Source organism: Triticum dicoccoides, chromosome 1A (genome assembly GCF_002162155.2).
Source record: "Triticum dicoccoides isolate Atlit2015 ecotype Zavitan chromosome 1A, WEW_v2.0, whole genome shotgun sequence".
Classification (NCBI taxonomy): domain Eukaryota; kingdom Viridiplantae; phylum Streptophyta; class Magnoliopsida; order Poales; family Poaceae; genus Triticum; species Triticum dicoccoides.
Window position 1 is genome coordinate 23,578,303 of NC_041380.1, and position 12,577 is coordinate 23,590,879.

The following is a 12,577-nucleotide window of genomic DNA, read 5'->3' on the forward strand; positions in this document are numbered from 1 at the left end:
CGGCAGCGAGCTCAGAGGGTGCCACTTATTCTTGCATCCACGGGCGCGATGGCTGTTCCGGAGGCAGCGGATTGGGTCGCGGCACACCGAAGCTCTATGCCCAGGAGCAAGGCAGCGGTAGCACCAGCCTTTAAGCCACAGCGGGAGAGGGGGTGGCGTGAATGCGTGGGCATCCAAAGCCGGACGGCGCGGGCCTCGCCGCGATTTGACGAGCTGCCAGGCGCCGGTCTTGTCCGCCTCGCGCCCCGCGCCTGTCGCCGGCCTTGAAGGCGCGGCAGGAGGTGAGCTGGAGCGCCTCACCGACGCGGAGGAGTTAAGGCGAGCATCCACCCCGCAGTCAATGCTCGGAGCGCGCGTCACCAGCAAAGAACCAGCCGGGGGAGCGACCGCAACCAGGCCAGCGCCCATGGGCGACTCGGGCACGAACACAGATCCGATGGACACGCGAGCATCGGAGTCGCGGGGCGGCGGCGAATCCAGATCTGGCAGGGAGCCGGTCGAAGGCAGCGACAGGGGGAAGGCCCTCGCAAGAGCAGCGGCCGGCAAGCCCGGCGGCGGAGGAGGCAGCGGCATGAACCAGGCGGCAGCTGCCAGGTCGACGTGGACGGCCGGGGGGGCCGCCTCCACCGGCGCCGTCGCGGGGCAAGGGGGTGGAGGTGGAGCATGAGCCTTTTTACAGTTCTCAACAGGAAATACATACGGATGCGTATAGACATATCTTAGAGCGTGGATTCACTCATTTTGCTCCGCATGTAGTAGTCTCTATTATAAAATATCTAAAAATGCTCATGTATTTAGTGTATGAGAGCGCGTGGGTGCGTGCGTGCGTGTGTGTGATCGGTGTTTCCAAAAACAAATTAGATCTCAGCCTTTTAGGCTGGTCATAGTGGGAGTAACATAGGTAGTAACATAGATGCCACATAAGCAAAAATGATGATATGACAAGTAGTTAATGAGGAGAGAGGCAAATAGAGTAACATAATATGTTACCATCACATAGCGGTTTCCAATGCATAATGAGTCTACAAAATAATAAATGAAGGCAACTATGTTACCACACCTATGACACTACCCACTATGAAGTTACTTCCCACTATGACCAGCCTTACAGGAAAAAAAAGACCCTCTTCCTTTGCCCGCTCGGCGGCCCTCGCGGAGCAGCCACCTGCAGCCGCACGCGTCCCTCCCGGACGCAGCTCCTCTGACGTACGGCGCACTCGCTGACGTGTGGACCCGAACCCACGCGTCAGGGGATCCGGCTCCGTCCCTCCCAGCGCTGACTCAGCCGCGGGCCCCACCCCAGCAGGCAGCCCGGCGATATCTCCCCGCCCCACGCACCACCCCATCCATCGTGCAGCAACAACAACAGAAAAAAACACCACACGATACTCCACAGTTCCAACCCGACCCAGCCACGAAACCAAACGAGCCGAGGAGAGAGGATCCGGGCCGGGATCCCAGGCGGGCGGGCGATGCCGATGGCGGGGAGATCCTCGGGCCGCGGCGGCGGCGGCGGCGGGCGAGGCGGGAGGACGGTGCTGGGGGGCCGCGGCGGCGGGCCGGGGGTGGAGGACGCGGTGGTGATGGAGCTGGCGGCGGGGGACGGGGAGGACAACGTCGTCACCGTCAACTGCCCCGACCAGGCCGGCCTCGGCTGCGACCTCTGCCGGACCATCCTCGAGTTCGGCCTCCGCATCACCCGCGGCGGTGAGCCCTCCACGTCCTTCATCTCCCCAATTCACTTGTTACCTTACCCACCATGTCCCCAAATCCACAGCGAGAAATCCAGTCGCCTAGTTCGATTGCGAGCGCGAATTGCATGCCTCGGCTGGACTCTTACCATCATCATCATCATCATCATCATGCGGGATTGGGGACGATGCTGCGCGTAATTTTATTTTAATTTTCAGTTTTTTCCCTTTTCCCCTTTGTGGTTGGCGTGGTTGGCGAGGATTAGCTGTTTGGATTTTTCTCTCGACGAAGACGGCTTTCCTCCCTCCCGACAAGAGAAAGTGTTGGGATGTTTGGCCGCTTCGTGTTCGTCGATTTCCCAGGATTAGCTGTACAGGCAGCTCACTGACGTGTGGTTTGTTCAGATATCATGGTTATCTCTTATTCAGTCTATGGGAAAGCTAGGCTTTCTTTTCTCAGGCCTACTTGCCACCTCCTCTGACTTTCCTGCCCATGCCGCTGCTGTATGATCACTGTCAATCCTTGGCACCTCAACGAGTTATGTTCTGCTCGCTGTTAAAGTGTTGATCGCAAGTGATGTCGCCTGATTTTCCATGTTAATCTTACTGTGTGCACGCCGTCAATCATTAGCAGCGCTTCAATCATAATAAGCATATAAATAATAAAAAACTGACGAAGACGTTGCAACCTGCTCAGTTCTACAGCACCCTGTTTCGTCTGCAGCTGGATAATTCTGTAGTACATGTCGTTTGGTCTCTTATCATCATTGTCGTCTAAATCTCGTGTGTTTGTCGGATTTAGCAGACGTGTCGACGGACGGGCAGTGGTGCTACGTGATTTTCTGGGTGGTGCCACGCTCGCCATCCATCAACATCCGGTGGGGGAGCCTCAAGAACCGGCTCATGGCGATGTGCCCTTCGTCATACGCCATCCCTTTCTACCCTGAGATCACCGAGCCTGGGCCCCCGCAGTTCTACCTCCTCAAGCTCTTCTCAACCGACCGTAGGGGGCTGTTGCATGGTGAGGACTTCTTGCCCTGCTTCGTGCTCTAATTGTCTGTGCATCCAGTTTTTTTTTTTTGCTATAATTGTACTATTTATTCACAGATGTGACGCATATACTGTCGGAGCTAGAGTTTATAATCCAGAGAGTGAAGGTGTCGACCACGCCTGACGGGAGAGTTGTGAACCTCTTCTTTATCACTGATGGCATGTAAGTCTCGCTAGTCGCAATCTTGGAGTTCAGGTGTTTTGTGCATGTACCTGAAGCATTAACTTCACCCTTGACACTGTGCCTGCTGCTATAATGTCAATTGCTGCGTATTACAAATGGTTTCGGTTGGTTGCATGGTATAATAATTCTACTACATATATGACAGTTCATATTTCTATCTGAAGGGAACTGTTGCATACGAAGGAGAGGCAAGAAGAGATTTGCTCGATGCTGATTGCTACCTTAGGTCCTTCCCTAACTTGTGAAATCCTATCAGCGGAAGGGTTCCAGCAAGGATTCTCTTCTCTTCCACCAACAATCTCTGAGGAGCTGTTCAGATTGGAACTAGATGAATGTGAGAGCAGTTCAGGGCCTCTTTGTGCAGAGATGAAAAAGGTGCAGAAGGCCACCATCAACTTTGACAATACCCTGAGTCCTGCACACACACTGCTCCAAATTCTTTGTGTTGATCAGAAAGGTCTCCTTTATGACATGTTGAGAACACTCAAGGACTGCAACATTAAGGTACTTCAAGATATGTATGCATTTGTTGTACATTGCTTATGATTTATTACGGCCTCTTAGTTCTCAACAATACAACCGCATGCAAAATTCAGGTTTTGTGAGAAAAATAGTACCTGGAGGACTGTATATAGACTATCTGAATATCTGAAGACACTGACAATCAAATAGTCAATTTTAGTTCTGTTTTACAGCAAGGCATTTTAATCCTCCTTTGCTGTTACGATGATAAACATTATTCTCCTCTCTTTTACTCTGAGTCTGTTTACCCACTGTATCGTCTTCAATGAATACAAAATTTACAGCTTGCAAAAAGGAGATTTCATCAGTGTGCTCTAACTACTCTATTCTAGGTCACTTATGGGAGATTCTGGTCAGACAAGAAAGGTTTTCGCGAGGTCGATCTTTTTATCAAGCAAGCAGATGGCAAGAAGGTTATTGATCCTGAGAAACAGGATGCTCTGCGGTCTCGCATGAGGTCTGAAATGCTGCATCCTCTTAGGGTGATGATCGTCAACCGTGGACCTGACACAGAACTCCTTGTTGCCAACCCTGTTGAACTAGCCGGGAAGGGCCGGCCACGGGTCTTCTATGATGCTACTTTGGCTCTGAAAGCGCTTGGAATCTGCATTTTCTCTGTAAGAGTTGCATCCTAATTAAAAAAGTGTGAAATAAGTCAACAATGGAGTTAGTGTTTACTTTTTCCCTTTCTCATTTCAGGCAGAAATCGGGAGACAGGCAGCGTCGGAGCGCCAATGGGAGGTCTACCGATTCCTCCTGGATGACAGCAAAGAATTTCCCTTGTCAAACAGCCTAACTAATAGGAACCGTGTTGTTGATAGAGTAAGGAAAACACTGATGGGCTGTTTCAACTGAAGACTCGGTTTATATCTCCATAAATCAAAAGCTTAAGAATGACTGCCATCCAATAGGCATCCATTGTATCCAGTTAGTTACCTACTGAAAGCTGAAGCTTGAAGATGATCACTGCAGTGGGTATTGAATGTATTGTGGACGGCCAGCCTGAATGCCAAACTTGCTGGCCAAACTGGTCTTCATAGTGCCCCGTACCTCACAGTTACCAGCTTCTTCATGTCATTCGACAGCGCTGTGGACGTGTGACCAATTTCCCAAGATAAGTGGTGATGGAGAACTACAGAAAGCTTCGTCTATGATGCAGGATCCCAAAGTGAATCTATGGTCAGCAAATGAGCACATGACACAAGACAAAACATGTCCTTTGGATGCCTCAGAAATATCTTCCTGGTAGCAGTGTTGTAAATGGTTAGTGGGAATCAAGAAATGAAGGCTAGTGCATCACCGTCGCCCCGCATTGTCCTCTTGCCCACCCAAAAAACATGTTTGGTTGGAGGCTCAATCATTGTGCTTTGTTTGGGTCAAGGGTTTGCTGGATGGTGACGCAGATCCTACATCAGTTTGTTGTAGATTAATGTAGAATGTGCTATCTGCCTGCCTCACCTGCCTGCTCCCTTCCTGCCTTCTTGTATGATTACCGCTTTGCCAATAGATTACTAGGCTGTTTCCTGATGTAGGGTTCAGTGTCTCCTTGTCACTATGCATGTTATTATATATGAAAAGAAGACACTTTGTCTATGCAGAGTATGTGTACAAAGTTGTGAATTAACAAAAGAATTCTGTACTTATTGCTGCGCTCCACTGTGCTTATGGTTGGATCAAGCACCTGGATAATTGGCTTGGTCATCATCAGCAGCATCACTCATGCAATTTGTTTTAGTGTTTCTTTCATAACATTTGTGGACCCATATATCAATGATTGCTGTTCTCTAATGCATAAACTTTGATCAATTTCCAGTAATGGCTTAGCAGGGATGATCAAGTTGGCGGCAAAGGCATGTCAGATTGGACATGAACTGTACTGGGGAAGACTACAATATAAGCACCACTTTGTGTGCAAACATAGGAAAAAAATCAACGACAGCCGTCGGATCTTGGGTGAATGTCTCAGATGGATCCTGTGGGAGCTGCTAGAGTGATATGCTTTCTATACAACTCTTGGCGGTTTTGGTGAGATGCGCATGAAGCTCCACCAGCTCCTGTGGCTGTGGGACGCAGCTCCTCTGACGTACGGCGCACTCGCTGACGTGTGGACCCGGACCCACGCGTCAGTGGCCCAACGTCAGGTGGCCGTACGTCAGGGGATCCGGCTCCGTGGCTGTGGGATCCATGTGACATGTGAGACATCCATCCAAGATCCGACTTTTTTCTATTCTTGCACACATGAACTCACTGGTGGATGGATTCAGAACTGTGATTATATCTATCTGGTTGTGGTGTGGTCATGTGTGGTGGACATGGTGAGTGACCTGTGCGGCTGATGGTTTTGAGATGGTGACGCCTGAACCCGAAGCTGTTTGCATTATTGCTGTTTGTTTGGAAAGTGCAACTTGCTTGCCCAACTTGCACAGGATTACAGGATTAATACCGTGTTTCGATAATTTTGTTTAAGCTGCCCTCTTTTGGCATCATGAAAAATGATAAACATGTTATGATTGCGCTTATGGGAGCCTGTCAAGATGATTAGTGCCTGATAAAACAACTTTAGTCTACGTGACTCGTACAGCCATCCATTTAAAGCAAGTTAGTGAACTGATCAAGTGGTCATGTGCCCCCAAAGTGACCTTTAAAGATATAATCTATCTTATGAGGCAAGGCAGCAGCCTTGTGATATTTATGTGGAGTGGTTAGGCTTGCTATTAGTCACTCCATCGGTTTCACGGTACCTATCATACCTTCAGGGACGCACACACACAATTGTATTTGATACTAGAATTGAACCGTTCTCGTTGCTTCCATTACATCAACATACTGCTTATCTATTAAATGCATGGTATGATCTAGGGCTGGAATTATAACCGGAAACTCACAAGCTTAGCTCGTGGCTGGGCTGGACTTGATTCGAACTCGGCAACTAACGAGTCAAGTCGAGTTTTAATCTGAACTCGTTAACAAAACAAGTTTAACGAGCTAAGCTCACTAGTTGTTTAACTCATTAAGCTTGTTAATTAGAAGGCAAGGCGGCAGCCTTCTGATATTTATGTGGGGTGGTTAGGCTTGCCGTTAGTTACTCCATCTATTTCGCAATACTCCCTCTAGTCCTTTGAGAAATCCAACTCCGTGCCCAGGCTCATCTGCTCCCGTTCAAAAAAAAAATTCAAAACAAATAGTAAAAAATTTCAAAAAATTTCAATTATTTTTTGTGTGGTAGATAATTTGATGCGTGAGGTCTGCTCAAAATTTCAACTCATTTGGACATCTGAGCAGCTCTCGGCAAAAAAGACAAATCGGAGCAGAACAGTGCATAAACAGTAAACTTTTTTACAGACCCTGAATTTGTGTTTTCTGCCGAGAGCTGCTCGGATGTCCAAATGAGTTGAAATTTGGACCGGACCTCACTCATCTGCTCCCGCTCAGAAAAAAATTCAAAACAAATAGTAAAAAAAAATCAAAAAATTTCCATTTTTTCTTGTGTGGTAGATAATTTGATGCGTGAGGTCTGCTCAAAATTTCAACTCAGCACTCATAAACAATTTGTTAGTCAAACTTCATAAAGTTTGATCATGCACGCAAAAAAAAAGTATTTGATATAATTGAACCATTCTCGTTGCTTTCATTAGATCATCCGAAACTACTTATCTATACAATGGTATGATCAACTGAAATGTGGTTCTATTTTGTGTCTCCGACTGATAAGTGCATGAAAGTAAAGTATGCTACCAAATACTTCTCCCGTTCCAAATTTTAGTTCTACCCAAGTCAAATTTTCTAATGTTGCAAAATCTTTCCTTGACAAAACTATTCTCAGCCAATAGAAGTTGAGCTATCTATCCAGACCAGGGTTGAACCGAGCAAATGTTGAAGCCAAAGAAAACATAAATCCATTGCGGTTAGAAACCAGCGACTCTACAACAATGGCTCGATGGCGACAATAACATCTACAACACCAAGTTAGTTTTATTAGATTCTTTATGAAATATATTTCCATACTGTATATTTTGATGTTATCAATCTTATGGCAAATTCTCCCATCATCATCCTCTGTTATCTTTCATTACTAAACTGTCTGACTGAAGAGAAACTTGTAGGATCTTCTCCCATCCTCTTAAATTTTAACATGGGGTTGCTATAATTAATGGTTGATGTTGAAGTTTAGTGCAACTATTTCGCTGATTGCTCTTTTTCTTTCGTAATAATTTGGTTGTGTGCATCCTTGATGTCTTGAGTAGCTCTTGAGATCGTTAACATCTTGATATTGATACAATCCGTTCTAACAGAAAAAAAATTTCATGCTAAAATCCTTCCAAATAGTCCAATGCATTGTTGAGGAAATCGTTAACTGGTAACTGCTCGGTTGGCTGGCGAGTAGGGGATTAATAGGCTAATCGGCAAGTTAATCGGCCATTTAATCAATTAATCGGACGATTTATCAGTTTATCGGCTACTCGGTGACCCTATGAGTAGGGATTAATCGGCAAGTTAACTGGTTAATCGGATGAATTCTTGAACAGGGGTCCAATGTATGCGAGAGGTACAAACAGTGAGGGTGCTACATATGCAACACCCTCTTTCTTCTAGATTGAAGGCATATACTTTAACTTGCTGTAGTCTCGGAAGTACAGAATCAACTCAGATCCTTGAAAACCATTAGAGTTGGCAAATTAGGGACTGGATTCAAAATATAGAATGCTAGGCAGTGGAAAGAAGTTCAGTAAATTAGAAAATCATCTGGCAGAATTCGAGAAGAAAATATGGTCACAGAGAGAGCTTAACCAAAACGAAAAAAAGAACTGTGACCTTACCGAAGTCAAAACTAGTACACATATATCATTGTGAGAATCATGCTAATCTACACCTCTCAATAAAACTAAGTTATTTTCTCCTAGAATAAGAAATAAAAAACATCAAAAGCAAGCAAGAAAGATTAAGTTATGTCGAACTGAATCACCTCTTCCATCAGTGACACACGAGTTGTTACACATCCAAGCTGGTGCCACAAAACAAGAAAATTAGGCCCATATCCAACAACTGGTTGTTACAATGGCGCTACCGTCACTTTCAGCGTCCATCGGACGGCCATTTTGTGAAACAGGGAATATAAGGCGCACAACCCACGAAATCTACATAAGAGCTGATAACATTCACTTTCCGATTATCCGTATCATACGAGACTGTCATCTCCCCATCGGTAAGGAAAATCAGATTACAATTTGGATGAATGGCCAACACCATGTAGGACTCATGATCTTTGCGACAATGACTTCCAAATAATTCCAGAACATTGACAGTGTGCTTTAGAGTCCAGTTCTCGCTACCATAATCCCGAAGAACCCAAAGAGAGAATTGGCAACCATTAAGAACATCTACACGCCAAGCATGCAAGCATCCCTGAGACAGCCCAATGGCGTCGAAGTGTGGCACTCTAATTTCTCTCCAAATCTTCCCCTCTTTGTCCACTGTTACTATTGAAGAACCATAGGTAGTCAAATGCATAATGCCATTCAAGAATATGGCATCTTGATCACCCACAGTAGTATCGGAAGCCCACCCACTTTCCACGTAAGTCCATCGTTCTGTTCCCGATGAGTAGATCGCTACTTTTCCGATTAGTTCATAAATATCTGTCAAGGGCGCAACCACCACGAAGCTAGAGGGATTGACTGCGTCGAAACCCAAATAGCGTTCGACGTCCGCTTGGTCCATGCATTCTATGGGAGGCAACAGAGTCCACTTCTCGGTCGCCGGATTGCACACGACATAATCACATTCACCCCGCGGTGAGTACGAGTTCTTCCAGCACATGCAAAGGAGAAGGCTGCTAGACCATTGTGTGACCTCTAAGCTTTCGTAGCTCCGGCGCAAGAAAGAGAGATCGGGATCGACCAGACGGGGGCCACCCCTGGTCAGATCATGGAAACTGAGGCCTTGGCGTTCCTCGTCCAAGAAGTAGAGGCCGGATAGGGTCTGCGGCGACCTCTTGTGGGTGTCGAGACCGGAGCAAAGGTCAAGCCACTGCTTGGACACGCACTTAAAACGGCAGAGCGACTTGTAACGCACCAACGACAGGATTTCGATGACGATGTCGTCGGGGAGGCTTGTCGCGGGCTGCTTCGCCATTGCGCTTCTGTTTCTTCTTCTTCTTCTTCTTCTACAAACGCAAGAGAAGTTTGTTTATGCCTAGAATTTGATTGGAAGAAGGAAGAATATATATGGGGAGGAAGAGAACCTCGGGAGCTACCGAAGCAATGACGGGGAGCGTCGGCGAAGAAGACGGAACGTCCTCGGGGCAGCCATGGTGGCCGCTCGCCTGCGGGGAATCGTGCTCCGTGCAATCATCTCCTCCTCCTACTGGCGGCATCGTCTCCTCGGTTCGCCGGGCTAGGGTTTGTGGTCGGAAATTGATCGGCCCCTGATCGACGACTGAGCGCGACCCTTCTCTTTTTTGGAAGCAGATCCAGATCGTAGCGAACCGAGAGTGGCACCGGAAGAAGAGTATGGGCTTGAGTATCGTTGCTTTTATATGGGCTTTCAAGAACGGCCCACTTCATTCTGATGCACGTCAGCCACCCACAGTTCTTTCTTCTTCTTCCCCTAAAAAAAAGTTATTTCTTCTTATTTTTCTAATCAAGCTCGGATGTCATGGGAAAAATTGTGCCCGGAAAAGGACATCAATTGTTTCACATTTTCTTGAAATCTCTACCAACTTTAGCATGGTTTCGAAAGGGTGCTTTACAACAACATTGTTTTCCAGAATGATGTGCGACGATTCATGTGTGGAATGCTATACATGAATGGTTGGCAAAAAAATGTGGGGAATAGTTCAAAAAATTTAATGAAAAATATGATCATTTGTGTGATTGAAGAATAAACACAAGAGGTTTGTTAAATCCTTGATTTAGACCTGACAATCTATCTCCACTGTTAGCATAAAGTGAGTTCTTAGCTCGTGCTTAGGATGGTTGTCAGTTCTCTAGATGATATAGAGAAAGCCACCTTGTAATTTAATTTCTCAGATATCCTAAAAAAAGAATAAACCTGAGGGTAATTTTAAGGGTAATTTTGATTCATGATCATCTGGAATAAATTATTGACTGAAAATAAAATTTTGGACGAAGAGAACGAGAAGTGGAAGTTTTTGGACCGGCCATGGGTATTCTATGATGCTACTTCGGCTCTGAAAGCACTTGGAGTTTTCATTTTTATTTGCAAGGGTTGCAACCTAATTGAAAACATGCAAAATAAGGTCACAAACATGCAGAGTTACTGTTCACTGTTTCCCTTCATCCTTTGAGGCAGAAAGCGGGAGACAGACTAGAGCGGAGGTCAATGGGAAGTCTACCAATTCCTCCTTGATGGCAGCAAATAATTTCCCTTGTCAAACGGCCTAACCAATAGGAACCGTTTTGTTGATGTATACGGTATGAAAAAAAAAACTAATGGATTGTTTCAACTGAAGACTCTTTCTGTATCTCATGAATAATAAGAATGACTGGCACAGTCGGCATCCAATTTATCCAGTTAGTTACCTACTGAAAGCTAAAGCTTAAAGATGATCACTGCAGTGGGTAACTGGGTATACAATGTAACCAGTTAAACATCTTTTATTTTAGGACGGAGGTAGTACCTACTCCCTCCGTCGAGTACCAAAATTTCAGATTATAGCTACTACAGGACGGCCAACTTCAGTGCTAAACCTGCTGCCCAAATTGGTCTCGACAGTGCCCCATATCTCGCAGTTACCAGCTTCTCTTCATGTTATTGGACATCGTTGTCGCTGTGGGACCAATTTCCGAAGATCTTCAGTGATGGAAAACTGCGGAAGGCGTCATCTATGTCGTAGGGTTTTAGAGAGAATCTATGGTCAGCAAACGAGCACATGGCACATGATAAAACTATGTCCTTTGGATGCCTCAAAAATATCTTCATGTGGGCAGTGTTGTAAATGCCGAGTGGAAATCAAGAAATGAAGGCTAGTGCATCACCGTCGCCCCGCATTGTCCTCTTGCCCACCCAAAAAACATGTTTGGTTGGAGGCTCAATCACTGTGCTTTGTTTGGGTCAAGGGATTGCTGGATGCTGACACAGATCCTACATCAGTTTGCTGTAGATTAATGTAGAATGTGCCATATGCCTGCCTCACCCGCCTGCCCCCTTCCTGCCTTCTTGTATGATTACTGCTTTGCCAATAGGTTATTAGGCACGTTTCCTGATGTAGGGTTTAGTGTTTCCTTGTCACCATGCATGTTACTATTATATATATGAGAAGAAGGCACTTTGCTTCTGCAGAGTATGTGTACAAAGTTGTGATGAATTGGCAAAGGAATGTTGTACTTATTGATGCACCACACATGCCTTATAGTTGGACCAAGCACCTGGATAATTTGTTCATAACATTTGTGGACCCATATACTATCAATTATTGCTGTTCTCTAGTGGATAAACTTTGATCAATTTCCAGTAATGGCTTAGCAGGGATGATCAAGTTGGCAGAAAATGCATGGCAGATTGGACATGACCTGAACTGGGAAAACCTACAATAGAAGCAACATTTTGTGTGCAAACATAGAAAAAAAATCAACATCAGCCGTCAGATCTTGGGTGAATGTCTCAGATGGATCCTGTGGGAGCTGGTGGAGTTATTTGCTTTCTATACATTATACAACTCTTTAGTCATGGCGGTTTTTGCGAATGCATGAAGCTCCACTAGCTCTTGTGGGATCCATGTGAGACATCCATCCGAGATCCATTTTTTTTCTAATTTTTGCAGACATGCATGAACTCACCGGTGGATGGATTCAGAGCTGTGATTATATCTAATATCTGGTTCTAGTGTGGTGATGTGGGGTGGTGATGAGAGAGTGACTTGTGCGGCTGATGGTTTCAAGATGGTAACGTCTGAACTCGAAGCTATGTGCATTATTGTTGTTTGTTTCTAAAGGGCAACTTGCCCAACTTGCCCAGGATTGCATGATTAATATTGTTTTGATAATTTTGTTTAAGGTGCCCTATTTTGGCTTGATGATAAATACTAAATACATTATAACTATGATAAGGGAACCTGTCAATATGATTAGTGCCTGATAAAACAATTTAGTCTATGTGACTTGTTTTTTTT

General features: G+C 45.6%; 1 protein-coding gene across 4 annotated transcripts; it reads left to right on the plus strand.

The window, feature by feature from the left end:
• The first annotated feature begins 1,352 nt into the window (after positions 1–1,352).
• LOC119360002 (ACT domain-containing protein ACR9-like) lies at positions 1,353–12,102 on the plus strand. Of its 4 annotated transcripts, none has more exons than XM_037625907.1 (6): positions 1,353–1,707; positions 2,494–2,712; positions 2,799–2,904; positions 3,090–3,429; positions 3,780–3,904; positions 11,921–12,102. In XM_037625907.1, exons 1-6 carry the CDS (start codon positions 1,473–1,475, stop codon positions 12,000–12,002), a joined length of 1,107 nt encoding a protein of 368 aa, XP_037481804.1. In that variant the 5' UTR covers positions 1,353–1,472; the 3' UTR covers positions 12,003–12,102. The 4 variants fall into 4 exon arrangements, with proteins under 4 accessions (XP_037481804.1, XP_037481803.1, XP_037481801.1 ...); XM_037625906.1 differs by lacking the exon at positions 11,921–12,102 and adding an exon at positions 5,261–5,456; XM_037625904.1 differs by lacking the exon at positions 11,921–12,102 and adding an exon at positions 4,147–5,090 and having other exon boundaries at positions 3,780–4,064.
• Positions 12,103–12,577: the final 475 nt, after the last annotated feature.